Raw genomic sequence first — 25,160 nt, forward strand, 5'->3', positions numbered from 1 at the left:
CATCAAATGTAAAGTAGAGTAAGCCATGCTGGGGTGTGGAGTCATAGATAAGAAAGGGATAATCCTTAAATCCAGTGATGGAGGTTTCTGAATTATGCCCTGGAAAAGGGTCTGTAATGCAATACATTACAATATCATCCAAATCCACCTCATAGTTTTCAGTTATTAAAATCTTACAAGCTATTTCATCTCATATTACCGTTTAAGCCGGTGATATCCAGACAACGCTGAGTGTGTGCACCGTGGGACGAGGGACAGGAAAGCGCTGAATCACATAACTTGATGAACCCCATTTCTGAGATAAGGTTCTCATCCTGAGTGCTTATATCTCCCTTATCGCCTGGAGAGATCCCAGCTTTCAAAATGCACCGGGATTTAAAAAGGTGAGTCAATTTCCCCCTTCAATGCTTCAGCTCATCTGGCTTAGGTGGGCAAACATATATAGCTTAGCGGTAAATCAAACTGACAGAATCCAAGACGTTTATCACTCACTTGCTCTACAGACTTCAAAGCAAGCTAGTTTTAAAGAACAGACTTACGACAGAGTGGCTTCAACACAACAGCATGCAGATGGAAACCTGGGTTAAGTGCTTACCTTGTGGTGGGCGTGGGGGCCCCAGAGGACACAAGAACTGTATCGTTCATGTTGATGGACACTGGCTTCAGCTGACTGCAAAATTATAAAGTTCAAGTCAAGCATGGCCACAGAGCTGGGGCTGCCAACCTGTCTCCTATCAGCAGCCTACCTGGGTGTGTGTGCGTGTGCATGTGTGTGCGTGCGCGTGTGTGTGCGCGTGTGGGGTTCACAAGCAGAAAACACTAACAGTGAGCTTTCAGAGGATGAGCCATCAAAGTGCTCTACACTGTGCTGGAACAGGCCACATGTAAAGGCATCCTCACGGTAATTGCCTTCAAGAAAGTGACATTTTAATTTAATGCTATTTGCCCAAATCTAATTAACAGTTAACGAGGAGAAAAAGGGGGTCTGTAAGAATTCTAATTAGAGCTGGAGTTTGAGAAAATGGAGAAAAGACAAGAGAAGCGGAGGTGACGTTGCAGAAAATGGGGATAAACTGTATTATGGACTGGGAACCAAATGCTTGTCAGACCTCACACACAAACACACACACACACACACACTCATGACCTTCTGAGTGGTGGCCCAGAGCCTTAACCGTTGAGACACCACATCTCTGATCAATCACTGCCACCAATGTCACCTTGACTAGGTAAATCCGAACTTCTCAGCTCAAGCTGTGCTTTTGCTTCAAGCTTGCTTTCTCCGCATATTTGCTTCTTTTCGCTCTCGCTCCCTCTCCCTCTCTCTCTCTCACCAACCCACGTGTATGTTCGCCCAGTTTTTGCATAGCACTATAAAAAAGGGGGGATCCGAAATCTCAAAACAATCTACCCCTGCCTTAAATTGTCTTATAATGCGATTATTACGCTGCTGTTTTCTGAGACATAACTAAACCTTAAATGAAAACAAGCACTTTCTCGTTTTGTAAAGGTCACTAAAGTCTTGTTTGATCATATCGATTTCAGTTTTCTCTCGAGATTATACAATGCATTAGGCAAACAAATAAAAAAATAAATGCAAAGAAAGAGCTCCATGTGCCAGGAATTGATTTAAGTGGCTGGCATTGTCTTAGTAGCGTCAGATCGGAAATACAACACAATGTGGGTACCTTCAGCGGCAATCTCAACTTTCTACTGTCATTACAATTTTCAAGACCACACTCATTGACCGAGAACAAAATGACAAATGCGTTTGTATGGAATAACTCACCTCGCGTAGCGGATGGAGCACCTGTTTGTTTAGCTCTGACACACATCCAGAGGCCAGCTGCCTCTTCTGTCCTGCCCTCCGCTCAACTGAACTAGAATCTGAATGCACAACATTGCTGCTGTCTCCAAGGAAACCCGGCAGTCACATGACCCAGTGATGATCCAGATGCGTGCGTTCTCTCTTACTTTCTCTCTTTCTCTCTCTCTCTGTCAACCCCACTCTCTACACATCTAACTGTCTTTCCCATTTTCTCTGCACGATTCATGGGTTATGAATACCAATGCACGTGCATGCGTACACACACACACACACACACACACACACACACACACCAGCCATGTGCCAGCAGCGCTGCATAAATCATGCAGATACAGGTCAAGAGCTTCAGTTAATGTTCACATCTAATGATCTCAGTGCCTTGACCGCGGGATGGTTGTTGGCACCAGATGGACTGCTTTGAGTATTTCCACAGTTTACACAGAATGGTGCAAAAGACAACCCGTGAGCAGCAGATCTGCAGGTTGAAAGCCTTGTTAATGAGATCAGTCAGAGAAGAATGGTCAGACTGGTATGAGTGGACAGAAAGGATACTCAAATTTACATTTACAGCATTTGGCAGATGGCCTTATCCACAGGGACTTACATTTATCTCATCTATACAACAGTTTGAGGGGTAAAGGCCTTGCTCAAGGGCCCAACAGTGACAGCTTGGCAGTGCTGGGAGTTGAACTCGCAACCTTCCAATTATTAATCCAACGTCTTAAACAATGAGCTACTACAGCCAAAGAACCAACACCAATCTTCACTACTCTGGTGAGAAGGAAAGCACATGGAAGACATGAAACTTTGATGTAGGTGTTCTACAACAGCAGAACACCACATCGATTCCACTCCACTTCACTCCAAGTCAAGAGCAGGAATCTGAGGCTACAGTGGGCCCAGGCTCACAAAACTGGACAGTTGTAGACTGGAAAAATACCAGGTGACATTTTACCCAGTAAGAAACCTTCGTTTTTTGGATTTTTACCCCATTTTCTCCCAATTTACTCATTTTCCAAGTCCCACTCTCTAGCTAGATCTCATTGTGGATCTTTTTGAACTGCTGCTCATGCTACTCCACAGGAAAGGATTTAATCTCACAATCTCCTGACAATAAGGTGAACATTTTTCTATTGCATTTTTCCTTTGAGTAAGATTTATACAGGCATCCTGTCTACCATGTAATGTCTTTTCCCCAAAGTTTCGTGTGTGCCATGCTGTATGAAGAAGCTCCCACAGTGCCTCATTAAAGTTAATGTTTTCACTGTCCAACAAGGCTATGAGCTGGAGTGATGTTATGAATGACGCTGTGTCACAGAGCAAAAAGGCCAGTTCCACTGTGTACAATCACAACCAGTTTCTATCTCTCTCCGTAGACGGAGGATTAGCCATGAGGCCGACACAAAAGGTCGTCTCTGATTTGTTATATTCTTCTTTCAAACGATTCACATATTCCACGCAGGCCGAACTAAACCGAGTCACTCGTACGTGTATATTTCAGATTCTTCAAGATGTCTGCCCTTAGTAGAGGGCAAGCCAAAATTATTCTCACATTTTTTATGAGGTCACATCCACAATATCGAATGGCGTTTCTATTCGCGCAGATAATTAAAGTGAAGTGAGTGCTGCCTGATAGAGCTGGGGAAATATGGAGCGGAAAAGTCCTCATCAAAATAAAGATCGACGAGCAGTGTACTGTGTTCAGCATTTCACCTCTGAGCAAACTGCTGCACAGTGCATGGGCTCACATCAGGACATACGGTATGTAACTCAGCATCATCACTGCTGCACTTCGGCTAGACTACACACAGCTGTAATAAACAATACAAAAAATGCAGATGTTCACTGCACACATATTTTGGTGCATTAGCTTAAACGTAATAGTATTTTCAAGATGTTTGGACCAGGAAGAGACCTTAATATTATAAAAAAAATTACAACAATTTGAATGATAATTTATTTGACTAATTCTACTTATTCTAATTCAATCTACTTTGTGTAGTAGATGCAGTGTGTTGCTATTCATAGACATTCATTCATCTTCAGTAACCTCTTTATCCTGCACAGGGCCATAGCGGATCCGGTGCCTATCCCAGGAATAATGAGCATGAGGCAGGAATACACCTGTGGATGTAATATCCAATGCCATTAAAATTTAAATTCCCAGGAATAGACTTTCACATTCTTTGGGGGCAGTGTGGAATAGCCAACTGACCTACTAGCAAGTTTTTGTGGAGGTGCAAGAACCCGGAGAATCCAGAGGAAACCCACACAGACAGCAGCCTGGGCTCAGGATTGAACTGGAATTCTGGAGATTTAAGAACACTACCCACTGCACCACCATGCCACACTTTCATAGACATCCATCCATCCATTTTGAGTACCACTTATCCTACACAGGGTCACGGTGGAGCCTGGAGCCTATCCCAGTAACTCGTGGATTTACCCCTTCACACGCTACGGACAATTTGAAATGCCTACAATGCATGTCTTTGACTGGGGGTGGAAACCAGAGTACCCAGAGGGTACTCCACACACACAGTGGAGGGGGGAACCAAACCCCCAACCCTGGAGGTGCGAGGCAAGTGTGCTAACCACTGAGCCACTGTGCCCCCATACTTTCATACACATATTACAGTTAATGTTTTGCTAGTGTGGATGTAATATCCAACGCCATGAAAATGTCCAGTAATAATATCACAGTAAAACAGCTGTGCATCCACTATTAAAATGTACTAATGTTCCATTTCAAGCTCTAAACAGATGAAGTAAGTCTGTCTTGAGAAAATCTGAATGAAAAACTGAAGTCTCTATTCACAATCAACTGTCAGTCCGCTGCAACACAAGCCTGACGTCCATAACTCAATTATGCCACTTCAAATAAGTACCAACACTGATCAGTTAAGACACGCACTACGCCCACACCCTTTTTTGGATCCGATTTGCTGGCCAGATTCTGCCTGATGGCTGAGTCAGAAGGCACTCATGACAGTGCGATTATGAAGATCATGTTGTCCTGAGGTCAGTAGCAACACTGTGTGAAGCCACAACAGGAAGTGAGACATGTTTACACTGACGAAGCCGTTCCCTGAGGCGCTACAGATGGTCATTAAGGAGTGAGTTAGCAAGGGCAAAATTAACATCATCTCATCAACTCACTTCAGCCTTAGTTATATGATTACCGATTCTCAAATTTGAGTTAAAGCAATGGACAGAGAATAGGATTTCCGGTTCAGTGAATGAAGAATGTATATACAACACACCAAAGATAAACATCATGCACATTTTAAGCTACAAGTACGTAAGTAAGTAAGTAAATTTTATTTATATAGCACATTTAAACACAGCAAAGCTGACCAAAGTGCTGAACAGAGTAAGAAAAAGTTCAATAGAAAACAGAATAAAAACAAATAGACACAGACAATAAACAATAGTAAAAATTAGATTAAAATGCTTGGGAGAAGAGATACGCTTTCAGCCTCTTTTTAAAAATTATCATAGAAGGTGCACGGCAGATGTCCAGTGGCAACTGATTCCATAAACGAGGGTCGATGACTGAAAAAGCTCTATCCCCCTTAGTTTTTAAATGGGACGATGCGACATACAAAAGAAACCTATCAGAAGGTCTTAAAAATCTGCTAGATGAATGTGGTGTAAGAAGATCTTTGAGATACAGTATCTCACAAAAGTGAGTACATCCCTCACATTTTTGTAAATATTTGACTATATCTTTTCATGTGACAACACTGAAGAAATGACACTTTGCTACAATGTAAAGTAGTGAGTGTACAGCTTGTGTAACAGTGTAAATGTCCTGTCCCCTCAAAATAACTCAACGCACAGCCATTAATGTCTAAACCGCTGGCAACAAAAGTGAGTACACCCCTAAGTGAAAATGTCCAAATTGGGCCCAAAGTGTCAATATTTTGTGTGGCCACCATTATTTTCCAGCACTGCCTTAACCCTCTTGGTCATGGAGTTCACCAGAGCTTCACAGGTTGCCGCTGGAGTCCTGTTCCACTCCTCCATGACGACATCACGGAGATGGTGGATGTTAGAGATTTCGTGCTCCTCCACCTTCCGTTTCAGTATGTCACAGTACATGTTGGCATTCATGGTTCACTCAATCAACTGTAGCTCCCCAGTGCCGGCAGCACTCATGCACCCCAGACCATGACACTCCCACCACCATGCTTGACTGCAGGCAAGACACACTTGTCTTTGTACTCCTCACCTGGTTGCCGCCACACACGCTTGACACCATCTGAACCAAATAAGTTTATCTTGGTCTCATCAGACCACAGGACATGGTTCCAGTAATCCATGTCCTCAGTCTGCTTGTCTTCAGGCTTTCTTGTGCATCATCTTTAGAAGAGGCTTCCTTCTGGGACAACAGCCATGCAGACCAATTTGATGCAGTGTGCGGCATATGGTCTGAGCACTGACAGGCTGACCCCCCACCCCTTCAACCTCTGCAGCAATGCTGGCAGCACTCATACGTCTATTTCCCAAACACAACCTCTGGATATGACGCTGAGCACGTGCACTCAACTTCTTTGGTCGACCATGGTGAGGCCTGTTCTGAGTGGAACCTGTCCTGTTAAACCGCTGTATGGTCTTGGCCACCGTGCTGCAGCTCAGTGTCAGGGCCTTGGCAATCTTCTTATAGCCTAGGCCATCTTTATGTAGAGCAACAATTCTTTTTTTCAGATCCTCAGAGTTCTTTGCCATGAGGTGCCATGTTGAACTTCCAGTGACCAGTATGAGGGAGTGTGACAGCGATGACACCAAATTTAACACACCTGCTCCCCAGACACACCTGAGACCTTGTACCACTAACAAGTCACATGATACCGGGGAGGGAAAATAGCTAATTGGGCCCAATTTGGACACTTTCACTTAGGGGTGTACTCACTTTTGCTGCCAGTACTTTAGACATTAATGGCTTTCTGTTGAGTTATTTTGAGGGGACAGCAAATTTACACTGTTACACAAGCTGTACACTCACTACTTTACATTGTAGCAAAGTGTCATTTCTTCAGTGTTGTCACATGAAAAGATATAATCAAATATTTACAAAAATGTGAGGGGTGTACTCACTTTTGTGAGATACTGTAAGAAGAGGCTTGACCATTAGGAGTTTTAAAGACAAACAACCTAGGATCCTAAACTGGATCCTAAAATGGACCTTAAAGATAGTACTTAAAAAAATGTTGTGAATAAAATACATATTTTAGGATTAGATAATGTTTACATCACTTACAGGAGGCTTCCTAGCCATGCAGGGTCTCATTACACCAGTCTATGTCGTTTATTTTATTGGCTTCTGTGTTTCACGTAGCTTCACATCACACCTTAAATCTGATTTTAAGAGCAATCCTGAAAGGATAAAGATGTTTCGTTTTTCTTCACTCGCTGTTCACTTACTGACAAGAAGATCTCTGTGGCAAAAAAGCGAACGCTTTATATCCTAAACCTGACTGACCTGATGTGATGTGAGCTTGGCGAATCCCCAGTGAAAAATTACACCATAAGCATCAATTTAATCAGAAATTAGACAAAAGAACTGAATACACATATGAGTTCCTTCCAGTTTAGTCTGCTAATAACGTACAATTTTCATTATTACACAACGTAGCAAGAAAACAAATGACTGTGATCCATTTATCCTTATAAAACAAGCTTGGTAGTGCTTTTTATAACGTACATTTTAATATAATATAATAGTGTCAGTCAGAAAAATAGTCTAAAACTTTGTTTGAAACATCGTTTGTTCCTTGCTTTTGAATATACTGCATGTAATAGGGATATGCACAGGGATCCACGGGCAGCCAATATTCCAATATGGAAATTTGGGTATTTATTTCCAATACTGAAATACGATTAGAGTATTGCCCTATGATGACATGAAGTCAGTGAGAAAAACCACATCTGGCAATATTTTCATACTGAAAGCAGCAGTATACTGGTTTGAGGTGTGCATTGGGATTAAAGGAGGCATTGGGAAGAAGCAGCCAGATCACACACAGGACAAAAAAAATAGATAATAGACTGCTACTGCTAATAACGTCAAGGCGAACTCAATTAAAAGCCATAGATTTTACATCAGAAATGACACTGCACACATGGTACAACTCAATCACTCCTGACATTTTTCACTTTACACTGGATAGAGTATTCATTTCAGTTTTCATTCACCAGTTTAGTAAATGTTAGACAACGACTGATTGGTTTTGCTGATTAATCATCGCCAACAACCTATTGCTTGAACTATCGGTTATATGCAAAATTCCACACCGATAGGTTTTTTACAGTTGCGTCCGTTGCAGGATCAGCTGAGATTTAAAATTTAAAATAGTGCAGTACATTTTCATGGTACAGTCAGTACTGTTTATTTCTGTAATAAAGTTCAGCGATATATTACTCTAAGTGTTAAGTTTTCATTCAGCATCAATTTTAAAAACTATCGTTTGATTAATCAGGTATCGGCAGGCACGGCACAACTTAGTTATTGGTATGGGCAAAATCCACTATTAGTCGACCTCTAGTAAATAGAACACAGAAATATCTTTAGTGACCATTAAATTATTATAAACATACCTACATACATTACCACTGTAATCATATAAAGTGTATTAATCCCCTGTGATTTTCAAACATCCTGCCCACAAATATCAATGTGGTTTTGGCCTTTGAAACTCCGTGGCCGTTTTACTGACGCCAGAGCGCTGCCAGAGCTTTTACTCTGCATTTTATACATACATAATTTATATATAATTGCAGTGGTAAATGATACTTTCTTAAACCGTATTCAATACGTCTTTTTCCCCGCTCTCCTCAAGGTTAACCGAATGTCTGTTTATTAACTCTGATGGATATCCAAATAATAAAATTAAGTAAGAAACTACATCTGTAATATCAAATATACTGTGCTGTTTTATAGTCACAATAAAATAGCACAGTGAGTCAGTAAAATCAAACTCGAGCCATGAGCAGCAGTGCCCTTAATATCCCTCCCTGATCAATTATCGAGCTGTAAAACAGAAAAACATACTTTTATATTTATTTTACGCACAATGTTTTTCTTTCCAGCCTTTTCCTAAATGTCGTTCTCAATTTTAGAAATAAATAAAAAAATTAAAATAACTCGGTAAATAACAGAAGCAGAAATGAATGTAACTAGACCTGTACAAACAAAGGTCAATGAATATTTGAGTTAGCATTGTGTTCCTTCACTACACTGCAAGTCTCCAATTTCTGTCCCAGAACATATCTAGAGATTGTTGTATGTACAGTATTCAGTAAATTTCATTACTAAGCTGGGGTGTCTAATATATACAAACATCCTGAGATATGACATGCTAAATGTCATCTGTAAAATGTTAAATATACATATAGATCCATTGATGTTGATATTACTGTGTATACATGACTACTTATAGTCATTTACAAATATAGCCTGGAAAAAATATATACCGGTACTGTTATTGCTGTGAAGTTTCTTCAGTAGTCACCTCTACAATCTGTCTGCTTGTTTAATGACACCTCTCAACTTTCAAATCAGAAAAACAGAACCCCTGCTGTTTACACATTAAGCCGCATAATAAATGGATTTGATTATTTTATAGATTTCATTATTCTTTGAGGTATTTTTTGACATTTCACAAATGACTAATGTTGACATATTTTCGTTCTGTTTAAGCAACAAAACTGGTTCCATTGTAATATGTAAATAATGAAATATGATCCTTTCCAACAGAAGAACATTTTCTTGTAGAAAAACCTCCTACACCAGCCAACACGGGATGCATCTTACTTTTTATATCTGTAGTAAACTGAGTTACTGCAAGTTTTCAAGAGCAAAATATTATGAATTTAAATGTTTTTTTTAAAAAGACAATCTTTTGTAGCTGTTGTTTGTGACAAAAATTGTACATGTAACTTTTCATTTAAAATCCAGCACTTATATACAGTTAATGTGTCTTTCCAGCTTTGACTTGTTTTGATGCTAGTAGAAGTTCAGTATCTGTTATTTCATAAGGACACATGAGCGATGTAGCATGTAGCCATGAGAAATATTCTGATGCTTAATGCATTATTTCTAACATACTAGTAGCAGCAGGTATCAGCCTTATGACTATGGGTTGAAATTTATATCATATTATTTCTAGTGCATTGAAATAAGTCAACGGTTTCAAGCTGACCTGCGTTTTGCTTCAGCTCTGCGGGTAAAGTGAGTTGGGGTGCCCTCTAGTGGACAGTAAGGACCATTTGGTCAACCCACCAACAGCTAAGCCACCATCCATGTAAATGATGGAATGAGCTGTGCTTGAAATTTGTATCCATTATCTTCTGACAACTGCATTTGTATTAGAACAAGGGTTACAGAGTTTTTACATTTTCCCTAACTATCTAGCACACCATATAAGTTGGATCTGGTAAGATGGGAGAAGGGAAAAACTGAAACTGAGCAGAGCAGTGGGCTTCTAGGACTGGAATTGCGAAGAAAAAAACACATTACTTTTAAGCATTACTGCATTAGAACACTTACATACATATAGAAATCAAGCACTTGATACCTTTATGACTTGCATAGAGAATCTGTATGGATACTAGGGTTGCACCCTGAAGATACTGAAGTACTGAAGCTTCAAAATACTCCAAGTAATGTGCAGCAATTAATACTATTTTCGCTAAAACGACACATCCAACTGCTTTTGCAGAATACACAAAGGTTAGCGACACTTCATTTAACCTAAATTCTTTACCTTAATCTTTAAAGATTGCCTGTTTGCTACCAAGCGAGCGAACGTTATGCTAACCACTGTGTGTGTAAATACTAAAATTATCCGTGTTTGCTAGAAGCGAGCTAACGTTCCCAATTTTATGATTTGTTTTGGAGTTTATTTCCAAATTCAGTTATTTATTCCTAATGTAGTACTCTAAGGACAGTTTCCATTCGCATGATTTCATTGCTCTAGGGCAGAGGTTCTCAACCTTTTGTAACTAAAGCCCCCTCAAGCCTCCCCTATCATGTGGCACGCCCCCCCCCCCCACCCCCCCACCCCATATTGGAGGAGACCAGGTATAATGATTATCTATTCTATATAAAATCTGTCTATATATAACCTAATCTGTAATCTGTTATTGATTAGATAGATAGATTTTTTTGCTTTTGTGTTTTTGTACTTTTTTTAATTACTTTTCATACCTTTTATGATTTTTAAAAATAACTTTTATGACTTATAAAACTTTATAAAACTATATAACAGACAGGTATGGAATATGAAGGATCAAAAATGTTTCTGAACACTATAACTACATTGAGCAAGAGAACTAGGTTGTAATAACGTGGACTATTTTATATGTAAAACATGTTGTATTACATTCGTTTTGCATTCTAAAAACAATCGCATATGAATGATGTAAATTGGGATGAAGGGCGTGTCTCGTTATCCATGACATTGTTAAATCTCCGGCTCTCGGCCCCTCACTGAACAGAGCAGATGCAGAGAGAGGTGTGAATGCAGCGGGAAAGCAAGACCTCGCGCTTGTAGGACAGGACTGACGACATTTGGAAAGTTGCTAAGGTTTGTCCAAAAAGTCGCTAGATTTGTCGTTAGGTGCTTTTTTTTTTGCAAAAAAGTCACTAAAGGGGTCTGAAAAGTGTCTAAGTTGGCAACACTGGTCTGCACTGACAGCTAGATAAAAGCCAACTAAGCTCCGCCTCTCCCCAGCAAAAAGAAAATAAAGAGGGAGAGAAAACACAGAGTTTTTCATTTATGCACATTCTATTTGAAAAGCAATAAAATACACCGAGAACCTAAATGATGCCCAGACTGTTTTTTTTTTTATTGAAAACCATTTGCGCCCCCCTTCCGATCCATCCGCCATGGTTGAGAACCACTGCTCTAGGGAACAATAGATGAAATATGTGGCAGACTGAATTAGTTGCTTGCCAATTGTATGATTGTTCTTGAGTTTTTCCAATAGCCAGTTATTCATTCTCATTAAATAACGTATTGAAAGGAGAATCTGGTTCGCCTGTTTTCATTTATATCTATGTATTTCTGATTCATTTTGTAGATTTGAATGATGTATTAACACAATACTGCGTGGTATCGGTATAATTTTTGGTATCGTGATACTTCAGCTGGTGTAGTTTCGTGAGATATGTTTATGGTGTCATGACAACCCTAATGGATACGCACATGACCACTATGCAAATGTCTGTACTACTCAACAGAAAAGATCTGGAGATAATTTATCATTCAACATTAACAGCGCTTGTACACCATGTCAAAATTTCAGTATGACATAGGGACAGAAAAATGATGCCATCACATATTGAAATATGGTATATGCGCATATCCAAGGCTAATAACTATTCTTCATTTATTTCACACGGTGCCTACAGTCCTGGGCTAATATTTAAGCACTACTATTTACTTACATTCATTGCACATACATCTGTGATATATAGTTGCCACAGCAACCAAAGCCCCTGGAGATCCAAAACCCTTGGGCGCTGGGCCTATTAGCGTAACATGTTTTAAATGGTTTTGGGGTTTTTTTGTCTTCAGTTGCATTTGTGAAAACCTACTAAATGAAACCCCTATATGATGGTGAGGGCAACTGGGTGTTTTGATAGTATATTGCGGTCCCATAAAAACCGTAACAGTCTAGTACTTACGTAGGATGTGCCAGGTCCTGTGGTCTCTCGGATGCCTCGGGGTACACAGGGTGTGGGGGTTCTCCTATTGGCACACAACCGAGAGACTTACTGATGGCGTGGCTCAGCTTCTTGGCTGGGGATTTCTGTGAAAGGCACAGACACAAAGACAAAACTAGACACACTGATGCTGTCTGAATACCAATTACACTCATTGACCCAGTCATAAAACGCTACACAGCGAGGAGGGAACGTTCCTGCTGGAAAGGAATAAAGGTAAGTTTGGGAAGTGAAGTATTTTTGTCTTAGACACAATTTACTTGTCAATAGAAATCTGTTCTAGTCAAGTGTTTATTTGTCTGAGAAACCAGCCCATAATCAACGTCAGGTAAATATTACTTCTACGTTCTAATTTGCAAGTCAAGTACGTTTATGAAAAGTATTGTGTGTCTCAGCAGGATCCTGGACTGGCCTGACCTTGAAAATAATCATCATTGTGGTGGAAGTTCAATCTGGATTCAGGAAGCACTTTCAATTTTTTCCTACGCTTCAATTCTCAGAATAGCGATTAAGCTTCGGGACAATAGATGTGATGTAGAATCTTAAGTACACAAAAATGACTTATCAGAGGAAAATTACATTCCAGACTGGATTCAATTATCACTCTGCGCCAGACATGCAACTGTGCTACAGCACAAACCTATCATTTGGATTTTTATAGCTTATTTTATTAGTGATATGTTTAAACAGCAGCTGTTTTTGTTTGGGTATAGACGTGAATGAGTTATAGACAGGGGGCTCTGCATACCCACGAGGAGTGCTCCTTCATCTGGTGCTGGTTGCTATGGGGACCGTTGGCATGGCCACGCCAGAAGCAGTTCTGGCAAAGCTGGTAGCCGTGGCACTGCTGACATCTGTAGCGAAAACCCATCATGCTCTCGCTCCGGCAGTAGGAGCATTCCACCGGATGGAAGACTGGACCAGAATGAAGAGAGAGAGACAAAGAGAAAGAGAGAGATAGAAAGAGAGAGAGAGAGAGAGAGAGAGAGAAAGAGAGAGAGAGAGAGAGAGAGAGAGAGAGAGAGAGAGAGAGAGAGCATAAAAAAGCAGCAGGAAGCTGAAAACAACCCAGACTTTTTCACAAGATAGACTATGGCAGTAACCCAATGCTACTATAGTATCTGTATCAGAAGTGGGCATGGCTTAGCTTTTTTCATTAACAAAATATAACAACAAATTGTAATTTTGCAGAACATAACTTTCTTCAACTAGTTAACTTCCACAGTCATGCAAAGCTGGGATACAATACTACTGCTGGGGTCCGTTCAATGGCATTTCAATGCCTGTATGATTTTTCTGTACAATTTTCATTTAATAATGATGAACAGCAATGGGAAACATGTTCAATGAACATACTAGTTCATATTTAAGAAATTAATTCATTGTATTTTAGTCAAATACATAAATGCATTTTTTGTTTGTAAATTTCATGCCAATTTGTATAGAAGTACCTGAAAGTTTGTGAACCCTTTAGAATTTGTTATATTTCTATATATCAAGATAAAGTGGTCATGGAGCTAGACAATGACCCTAAGCACACTAGTCATTCTACCAAAGAATGGTTAAAGAAGACTAAAGTTAATGGTTTGGAATGGCCAAGTCAAAGTCCTGATCTTAATCCAATAGAAATGTTGTGGAAGGACCTGAAGCAAGCAGTTCATGTGAGGAAACCCACCAGTATCCCAGAGTTGAAGCTGCTCTGTACTGAGGAATCCATCCATCCATCGTCTATACCGCTTATCCTTTTCAATGTCACGGGGAACCTGGAGCCTATCCCAGGGAGCATCAGGCACAAGGCGGGGTACACCCTGGACAGGGTTGTACCGAGGAATGTTACGGAAAAAATCTAAAACTCTACTAAAATCCCTCCAAGCCGATGTGCAGGACTGATCAACACTTAGTGCTGAGCAACGTTTAGTTGCAGTTATTACTGTATAAGGGGGTCACACCAGATACTGAAAGCAAAGTTTCACATACTTTTGCCACGCACAGATATGTAATATTGAATCATTTTCCTCAATAAATATATATCCAAGTATAATATTGTCTCATGTTTAAGTGGGTTCTCTTTGTCTACTTTTAGGACTTGTGTGAAAATCTTATGATGTTTCAGGTCATATTTATGTAGAAACATAGAAAGTTCTAAAGGGTTCACAAACTTTCAAGCACCACTGTCTGGTTTTATTTTATTCAGTAAGACAGTGGTCAGGTTGCTGAAACAATCCAATGACGACAGACCAAAATCTGTCTAAAATACATTCTCTTCATTCCAAATACTGCATTTGTACTCAATTACATCACTAAGATAGACCATTTCTAGCACGTACCATTCTCTACATTGGCCAGTCTGTGCATGAGAGGTAGCCAAACGAGGCACTGCGGGGGTGGATCGGCCATCATAATGTCCAAGAAGGTGTTCAATAATATCTTCTTCTGGCAAAACAAAGGTAAGACACTCAAAGCCAGTTGTGAGGTGCAGCATCAGTGTAGAAGCATGATCAGTTAGGGACCATTAAAAGGTGCTGTGCAAGAGAGACCCTCACCTGCTGAGGGAAACATGTTCTCACTGAGTGCTCCGTGTAACCGAATGACGGACCCTCGAACACAGCCGTAGGCAGCTTCAGGACCTCCCGGAGAAACTGATCAAACTTAGCAAACACCATCGTCCCACTGGAGTCGGATATCTGAGAAAAAATATCTGAGAAGACAGAGCAAAGGAATCTGCCATTGTTTATACCAAGAATATTCTGTCACATAAAAACACTTCTTGGTATTATAATCAAACACAGTTTTTTTTTACCAAACATAAAAGGAAACAGCACCACAAGGTGTTCAATGAATGCAACTACATGGAGTACTGTAATAAAAGCAATGCTAATAAATAGACAAAACCTAAAAGAATAAACACACTCACATTTGACTGATTTATGCTTATAGATATGGGTAGAGTATGAAAGAATACTACTGAGTTAGTGTATAGTTTACATTTCTAATAATAAATCATTTCATAAAAATACACAAGAGGGCAGCAAACGTTCAGAAGCATGCTGCTAATGATAGAAGGAATAAAAATGATGGGAAGACAAAATGATGGACTTCATGCACAATACTAAACAATTCCAGTTCCATAAAGAAGTGATGCTAGAAGTGATGCTAGAATGTGGAAATTACATTATGTTTATAAATACACAGTACTCAACAACTTTACAAAAAAAGGAAATGTTAGCGTACAGTACTTACAGCGTAATTTATCGACAATTTTCCCTCCACACATGGTTGCCAGCATTGACTTCATGGCAAAAACTGTGAGCTTCCCGTGGCCTTCACTGCAACACAAACACACTCTTTAAAGAGCTGTGACAAGCTTCAGGGACAGTTAAGCTTAGCCTTGAATTACTACAAATGGAGAACCATTATTAGTCTAATCCAGGGCTAGGGTTTAATCTGTTATGATAATTTGCCTCGTGAAAATATGCAACCTTTTTACCATATTAGTAAAATAATCCACCATCTGAAGACAATACTGTACGTGCAGTGTGAGAGCGGCATTGAATACTGATTAAGTTAAAAGAATCCCCCCCAAAGATTCCCTGACACTAAATGTACTCCATTATAGCAAGTGGAGACAATACAGCATGGCATAATGATGCCCTTTAAGACTAGGACGGCTAAAAAGAACTTAAATATTATGTTCCAAAACTGTCTCATAAGCTCGCATAATTTAGTGTGAAACATGCCATCCATCCATTTTCTGTACCGCTTATCCTACACGGGGTCGCAGGGAGCCTGGAGCCTATCCCAGGAGACTCGGGGCACAAGGCGGGTATACCATGGACAGGGTGCCAACACATCACGAGGCACATTCGCACACCCATTCACACACTACAGACAATTTAGAAATGCCAATCAGCCTAACGCATGTCTTTGGACCGGGGAGAGAAATCGGAGTACCCAGAGGAAACCCCTGAAGCACGGGGTAAACATGAAAACTCCACACACACAGGGCAGGGTCAGGTTTAGGACCCACAATCCTTACCCTTGATGCTCACTAATATATATATATATATATATATATATATATATATATATATATATACTGTGCAAAAGTTTTAGGTACCCTATTTTTTTAGGATAAACTTTGGTATAGGTTTTTTTATTTTATGTTTTATGAATTCTACATTATCAAGTCAGTACAAAAAACGTTTTAGATTCACAAACATTACAGGAAAATGTTTGTATGTCAGGAAAGAAAGCAACAGATTACGTAAGAGACACTTTTCAGACAAAAAAAACACAATGAAGGCTGCTGCGTTTTGCTGCAAAAATAAGAAGCAAGTGTGACAGTCAAAGTCTCCGGAAGAGCCGTGTCTGGTTCTGCAAGATGCTCATGAAAACTATTTTTATTTTTATTTCTGTCACACCAAATATTGACTTTGTTTCATTTATTACTGCTCTTTACTGTATTTTTTTTTTTTATGTAGAAACATTTAATTTCATTATTTTGAAGGCATCTTTGCGCTACAGCATTTCTTTGCATGTGCCTAAAACTTTAGCATAGTACTGCGTATGTCTGTGTGTGTGTGTGTGTATATATATATATATATATATATATATATATATATATATATATATATATATATATATGTATACACACACATACATACACAGACTTCCTGCATTCTCACAGGGCCCTACGAAAATAGCTAGAATCTGAATAGAATAGCTAGAAACAGTCCTGCATAGACACATAATTAAAACAAATAACACAACAAATTACTAGTGTTACTGGTCTGCACTATAAAGTCGGTTATAATTTATAACAGATTAGTTTACAGAATAATTTTAAACAGCCCTCCAAAATATTCGCCAACATTTATCAGTAGTACAGACATTAGGTTGCATCTACGCTCACAGAAATACTGTAAAGGTACCAAGATGTACTATTCCTCAGATCAAACCATCAAAGATGCATCTGTTGTCTTGTATTATGCATTATTATTTTTACTTGGGAAGGTTTAAAGGTACATTAATGGTCTTTCATGTCCCATTATGTGACTAAAGTTATGTTTAATGGTATATTATATTCATATTTCCATGTGCCCAGGGTGCTTTCGTACTAAAGATACAAAACATATACCCCTGATGATACCAACCCAGTGACGATGAAAAGCACAGTTTGTTACCTTTACATCTGAGAGCGAATAAACTAGTTAGGCAACAGCGATAGATAAAGTCCCCTCTGAAAATATTGGAACAGCAAGGCGAATTCTATTGTTTTTTTGCTGTACACTGAAGACATTTGGGTTGGAGATCGAAAGATGAATACGACACGATAGAACAGATGTTCAGCTTTCATTTCCTCATATTTACATCTAGAGGTGTTTGGTGGCAGAATGCCGAATTTTCAGGTGAGCAAAAATTTTAGGGACAGATAGTCCTAAAGTAAATTCAAGCAAAGAATATGTATGAAATTCGCATTGTTTTGTAATAGATGTGAAACTGGCTCGATATAACTGATGGTCCACCGCATGGCTCCGGAACCGAGTTACCACATGCCATCTTGCACCTGTCGTAGGTGGCCACCATGAAGTTGAGCAGCAAGCCAATGGACTGCTCCACATTGATCTGGTGGGTGGTAGGCAGGCGCTTGTTCAGCTGGTAGAAGATGGAGGAGAGGATGGTCTCCAACCGTGACACGTTGATCTCTGCGTTGTGGTCCAGAGTACTGAGCCCGTTGTCACGAAACGCCTCGATCATGTTCCACACGTCCACCAGGTGAACTGTAAGAGTAGAAGGCAGAGAAGAAAGCCAGTGGTCAACAGTAAGGTTTGCTGCGAATGATGCTTCAACACACGTAGCCAGGACGTGATTACATCAGAGAAACAAACAAGAAATAATGGTATACAGCTAGGAATAATGAAAGTACAACTTACGATTGCATCTTTTCTGTACAAATCGTAACTTGCACGCCGTCCTATATGTTGAAAGACGGATAACATCAAAGTTCTGGGCTCCTGGTCACAGCAAAGGAAATGATATGATTAATTATGGATCAGTTCTTTAAGTAGGCCGTCACGGATTTTAAATAGATTTACTGACATTTATCCAATTTAAAAGCAAGCATTCATTTTTATCTGGATTAATAACATTGACTATTTCTGGCACATTCACTCACCGGCCACTTTAATAGGAACACATGTACACCTGCACATTCATCTAATTTATGCAGTCATCCAATCATGTGGCGTCAGCACAACGCATAAAATCACAGAGATACAGGTCAAGAGATGTGCATTGTGAAATGCATTTCTGCTCACAACTGTTTTAAAGAAAGTTGTTATTTGAGTGTTCCTGTCAACTTGAACCAGTCTGGCCATTCTCATCAGAACTGCAGCTCACTGGCAGTTTTTTTTTTCTTTCTCTCGCACCCATTCTTATTATAACAGTTTCTGAAATACTCAAACCAGTCTGGAATCAACAACCATGTGACTGTCAAAGACACTGAGATCACAGTTTTTCCCATTCTGATGTTTAATGATGTTTGTGCTGCTATCACATGATTGGCTGATTGGATAGCTGAATGATACTTGTTATGGGCGTTCCTATGAAAGCAGCCAGTGAGTGTATATTTGACATATTCCTATTTTTTTCTTTGAAAAACACAAGTTTATAAAGTCAATTGCTCTGTTATACAACAGAGAGAAGTTTAGCCTGTGCATGTGTATGTCTGTGCGTGTACTTGTGTTGTAAAGGATTGTATAACGAGCGTTAACTTACTCATTTCCATGAAGAGCTGTCTCTTCTCCACTGTGACCTTGCTGTGACTCTTGCTGGCTTCCTCAATCATTCTAAACAGCAAAAACACACAATGGCTCTTAATGTCATCTTTTCTACAATCATATGCCTACTAATGTGAAGTCGTGATTCTCTAAAGCAAGCTGCACCGTAACGCTATTTTCTATTTTGCTGAATTTCTCTGTCATTACAGTGTTTAAAGCATTTGTGGGTTTTTTTTTTCTTTCTAGTAAATACAGATTTCTCATAAAGTCAGTGCCAACAGTGCATATAAATGATTCGAAATACTTTTTTTTAATGATTGCTAAACTTTTGTTGCTGCGGTGAATGAGTTCTGTTTCTAATTACAGACTAGAGCTGTCATACAACATGTTGTGCATAGTCATAATAAAGTGAAAATAAATGTGTGAAGTAAATAATTCATTGATCACCTGTCAGTTGGGCTGAATCTCAGCTAAAAGGAAGCGAAATTGGGAAGTTCCTGTAAATAAAAAAAAGTAAAAATATTTTTTTTTACAAACCATTTAGACAATTAGCTGAAAAGAGGTTATATACAGGTTATACATATGTTTGTCTTGTCTCAGTAAGAGCTGCAGTGATAGTAAGGCCTTTGTTAAAATCAGTTATGCTGTTGTTTTGACAAAAGAGCACTTTAGCTCTCATCATAATGTGCAAATAATGATTCCATACGCGACTTCTGTCTGCAAAGGCAGCACCATTTGGTATAATGATACAAATGACTCTAACGATAGGCAGGAAACACAGTGCGGCCCCTTCAGTCACTGTAAACGTCAGACGTTATGGATTTTTGAAGCCTGTACGAGATGTAGTTTCAACGTGTTGGTTGGTTTTAGCGTTTACTTGCTGTGACTCCACACTCTGGAATTCAAAAAGCCAAGAGCTTTAATACTTTTTACAAGAATTTTAAAAGGCATTTGTTTAACCAGGATCGGTTAGCGGGTCCATGCACCGCTCACTCTCGTAACTACTTACATTTCCTGTTTGTTTTGTCTGTAGTTACTGAGTAATTCTTCATGGTTGCTAAATAATATGTGTTAAAGCATAACTGAATAATAAGCTGGGATGTTAGGGGCTTAAATATTACATTTACTTCGACTTTACATATTTACATATTCAATTCAGTTTGATTTGTACAGCGCTTTTTTTTACAATTGACATTGTCACGAAGCAGCTATGCAGAAATATATACATTTCCAACCTAAATTTTAAACTGATGAATTTGTCCCTAATGAGCAAGCCAGAGACGACGGCAACGTCGGAAAGGAAAAACTCCCTGAGATGATATGAGGAAGAAACCTTGAGAGGAACCAGACTCATAAAGGAACCCTTCCTCATCTGGTTAGATCCAAATAGACACTGGAAACTCGGAGGAAACCAGAGAACCCTGATGAGATGAACAAGGACACGGGATATCATTATTAATGCTATTATTATTATTATTATTGATTCGTCTTCAGTTTATGCTTTATCCTGGTCAGGGTCACGGTGGATCCGGAGCCTATCCTGGGAAAACTGGGTGTGGGGTGGGAATACACTCTGAATGGGATGGCAATGAGTCTATTACAAGGTACCAAGCACACACACACACACACACACACACACACAAAGTCATACACTCATTCACTGCTAGGAAACCAGAAAACCCTTAAGAGGACATAGGGCATCCATCCATCCATTTTCCATAGCACTTATCCTACACAGGGTCACGTTGAGCCTGAAGCCATTTCCGGGGAACTCTGGGCACAATGCAGGGGACACCTTGGACAGGGTGCCAACCCGCTGCAGGACACAATCTCACACACACATTTGCACATTACGGACAATTTAGGACATTACGGACATTAAACGCCAATCAGCTTAAAAATGCATGTCTTGTCATGGACTGCCAGAGGAAACCAGAGTACCAGGAGGAAGATGTGAACAAGCATGCTCCGTGTACACCGGGTGGAGGCGGGATTCGAACCCCCAACCCTGCAGGTGGAGGAAAACGTACTAACCACTAAGCCGCCCTGACACAAGGCATTATTATTACTATTATGTATTATTGAGGTTAGTAAATGCACTCTAGTTGAAAAGAGCAGTGTGCTGGTGTTCCCTGAGCCACTCCACTCTCAGGCGCAGCGAATAGGAGCTCTGCCTCACACCATTATGTCATACGCATCGTTTGCTGAGTGTGAATTACACACTGAGATCATTACCGCATAACGACTTGTGCATGATAATAATTCACTGCGCCCTCAATAACGCTGCTCCAGCCTGCAACTCAAACGCTGCCCATAAAAAATCTCAAATGTATATTAATAGTAATAATAATATTTTTATTTATTTTTTGAAATTTACTAAGCAAAGCAAAAAAAACAAACAAAAAAAAGGCGAATGACACAACCGCACCTCGATCCGCGGCGATGACGTGAGCACAAACTGTCCGAGCAGAGCCTCCATCCACTCGGCATCCAACCCGCGCTCGGTCTGAGAGCCGTGACGGCGTGAAAACACACGCAATTCTCCACGGTTACGACGCGTCCAGGCGAACACACACACGTCAGAGTGCGGCTGTGCCACAAATTCAGCTCTTTATGCTCTTATTTACTCCAAACAAACCAAGCAGGCTACAGCGCGCGGTGTCATTATACAGCACTATACGGTATTACAGTATTATAGTATTACAGTATTAGAGTGTTAGAGCCCCGGCCTTTCCGAAATTGCCGTCTGCAGATCATCTTACCAGCAGGAAATCACGCAGGTTGCGCTACCATCATCAGCATCTGAGCACAGGGATAAACGCTCTCGGCTTCGGGAGATGAAAACGCGCTCCTGACGCTCATGTCACGAGCTCGATTTAATACCGCTTCATCATCTCATAATCCAGCGTTTGCTCGGCATTTCACCGCCGCGCTGCTCGCCGTCATTACGCCTGTGTCGTGGTTAACGCTCCTTTTGATTCAGTGTTAACGAACTGCAGTAGTGAGAAGTCGCCCACTGTGTGTGTGAGAGAGAGAGAGTGTGTGTGTGTGAGAGAGAGAGAGAGAGAGAGAGAGAGAGCGCTTCTGTAGCACCGACGAGGACCAGCAGAGGGCAGCAGAGCGACACACAGACACTACAACAACAACGAGCAATAATCTATGCCGTTTTATTTCTCTTTAAAACACTACTATTGGGGTTTTTTTTGTACATGTATTAGACATATTTTAATACATTTTGATTTCTGCAACAGCGCTGCTGAATCCTTGGTCCGAAGGTGAAGAGTAACAGCTCTGACAGTAGTTCCGGCTTCAAGGCAAATCACTGGTTTATATTAAAGAGCACCTATTATGGTTTTGAAATAATGTGCCTAATTTTGTGTCACAAACGACTCGTTAAATGATCCGTTCTAAAGGATTCATTCTAAACTCCTCCTTTCAGAGAGCATAGTCTGCTCTGATTGGTCAGATGTCCCAGTCTGTTGTGATTGGTCTACCGCTGTCAGCGTGTTTCAAAAGGAAACGCCCACTACCTTAACGAGTTTCAGCTCCTCTGTTCGGGAGCAGCCAGTGAAGACCAGAGGCGGGGTTTTTCTGTTACAAACCTATGTAGGTTAGTACAGGAAAAAGTCTGGAATTACTAACGATTCGTTTCAGCTGTTCAAAATCACTTCCTTCTTTTGGGAGTTGATAACTCCGTTTGTTGTGCGCTTTGATTTTTGAAACTTTGCAGACTTTTTACATTCACAAACAGCTCCATAACACACTACATGAAAGGTAATATTTGAAAAAACATAATAGGTGCACTTTAATGCATTTATATAGCACAGCGTGGCTGAATGCTCGGATCTGATTGGTCAGAAGGTGTGCAGCGTATTAGTATAACAGCAGATGTTGTTCTGGCTGTAACATCAACATTAATATTAATGCGCTTGACCTAATGTGTATCAGCTCATTCTCAGGGACTACAAATAAGCCGACACTCCAAACAATCAAAGAATAATAATAGACATATTTAAAAACGTGTTATTGTTCCATCCATCCATTTTCTATACCGCTTATCCTTCATGGTCACGGGGAACCTGAAGCCTATCTCAGGGAGCATCAAGCATGAGGCGGGTTGCCAGTCCATCGCAGCGCACACACACACACATGTTCACACACCCATTCATACACTACGGACACTTTGGATACGCCAATCAACCTACCATGCATGTCTTTGGACTGGGGGAGGAAACCGGAGTACCCAGAGGAAACCCCCGCAACACGGGGAGAACATGCAAACTCTGCACACTCAGGGTAGTGGCAGGAATCAAACCCCCAACCCTGGAGGTGTGAGGAGAACGTGCTAACCACGAGGCGTTTTTTTTTTTTGTTGTTGTTAGGAGACGTTCTTGTTTATGGAAGGAGTCTAAAATGTAAGCGCTCAGTCTTGGTTACACTTTCTTTTTTTTCTCAGTAAAATGACAGTCTGTGAGTGTGTGTGGGTGTGTGTGAGAGAGAGAGAGAGAGAGAGAGAGGTGTTTGTGAGGGAATGGCTGTTTATCACTGCTGTAATGTGGGTGATAACAGGAACCAACTTGTCTCTCGGACATTCCACAACGTCACATCTAACCGTAAAGCATTAAAATGAGCTTTATTATCACTTTATTATCACTTTATTATGAGCTTTATTATCGAGCTTTATTAACGAACATGTCGTTCGTTAATAAAGATTGTAATAGTTGGCAAATAGCTGTGGTATAAGCAGAATAACAAACTCGACCGTGCTGTTATACGAAAATAATGTACTTCGAGGAGAGCAGGCGTAGCGGCACTCCAAGATACTTTCGTATAACAGCACAGTCTTTCGTGTTTTATTCCTCACTTAGTTGCAAATACGCAATCAATTCTATAGTAAAAACTCATTCACAGGGATTTGTAAGGTGGATGATCTGCATAACCTAAATCTAAAAAATGGATTTATAAGTGTTGGTATATAATTGGTGATATGGTCAAGCTTTCTTTTAGAAGACGTCTGATTAACATTTATAAAAGGGGGCAGCAGTTAGTAATGGTCAGTAAGTTTCCCACCATGTGAGAGTCTTTAGGACATTAGACTTTCCATTTTTTTGGTTTCTTGCTCTTGTCTTTTTAAGTTCATGAGCGAGGCTGGTGAGGGAATGACTGGTTATAGCTGTTATTGCGCAAGTGATAAAAGGAAACTCGCCTCACGGGTGTTCCACAACTATAAACGGTTAAAAAGCATGACTTGTTCATTAATATCATTGAAATCACTGTGGTATAACTGGAATAAAACACACACTGGGATGTGTTGCCATAGGAAATAATCCACTTTGGGCTGCAACAGCCCCCAACTTTACATCGGGTTGCATCACACCACCCCATCATGAATTACTCCCTTAGAACAGCATGTCATCTTGTGTTTTATTCCATACAAACTATATCCGTCTTTAATAGTCCTCGTGATTCTACATAGCTGCAAAAATATGAAAATGGTCAATTCTTCACTGTGTGGTGACAGAAATAAACACATACACTAATTTTGCTCAATTGATGCATTTTATTGTTATTATTTAGATAAAACACACTTTTACTTACAAGTGATGATTACAGTTATGTATATTACATTCACTTTTATTTTACACAGAACTGTAGAATATTAAAACAAAAACCAACACATTAAAAGGAGGCACACTCCACTGGGTTTTGCGATTGCCACAGTTATGAGAAAAGATTGCATTTGACGTCACAGATTGTGTAAATTATACGTTCCTAAGAAGAAGATGCCGTGTTATTACGTCTAATATGTGATTTTATGACC

General features: G+C 40.0%; 1 protein-coding gene across 6 annotated transcripts in view; it reads right to left on the reverse strand.

Annotated features, from left to right (window-relative positions):
• dtnbb (dystrobrevin, beta b) overlaps positions 1–22,266 on the reverse strand; it is a 33,917-nt gene extending 11,651 nt beyond the window's left edge. For 4 of the 6 annotated variants that reach the window (XM_053633382.1, XM_053633379.1, XM_053633381.1 and 1 more), the window contains exons 1-10: positions 22,102–22,266; positions 19,787–19,836; positions 19,338–19,408; positions 18,494–18,574; positions 18,127–18,340; positions 15,801–15,886; positions 15,104–15,258; positions 14,888–14,993; positions 13,309–13,475; positions 12,522–12,646 (exon numbers count right to left, since the gene is read on the reverse strand). In XM_053633382.1, the coding sequence (XP_053489357.1) occupies positions 12,522–12,646; positions 13,309–13,475; positions 14,888–14,993; positions 15,104–15,258; positions 15,801–15,886; positions 18,127–18,340; positions 18,494–18,574; positions 19,338–19,407 (1,004 nt within the window). In that variant the 5' untranslated portion in view covers position 19,408; positions 19,787–19,836; positions 22,102–22,266. Of the gene's footprint in view, positions 1–595; positions 671–12,521; positions 12,647–13,308; positions 13,476–14,887; positions 14,994–15,103; positions 15,259–15,800; positions 15,887–18,126; positions 18,341–18,493; positions 18,575–19,337; positions 19,409–19,786; positions 19,837–22,101 lie in introns of all 6 variants that reach the window. The other 2 variants (XM_053633383.1, XM_053633380.1) reach the window with 2 other exon arrangements.
• Positions 22,267–25,160: the final 2,894 nt, after the last annotated feature.

The sequence above is a fragment of the Ictalurus furcatus genome, chromosome 9 (assembly GCF_023375685.1).
Source record: "Ictalurus furcatus strain D&B chromosome 9, Billie_1.0, whole genome shotgun sequence".
In the NCBI taxonomy this organism is placed as follows: Eukaryota; Metazoa; Chordata; class Actinopteri; order Siluriformes; family Ictaluridae; genus Ictalurus; species Ictalurus furcatus.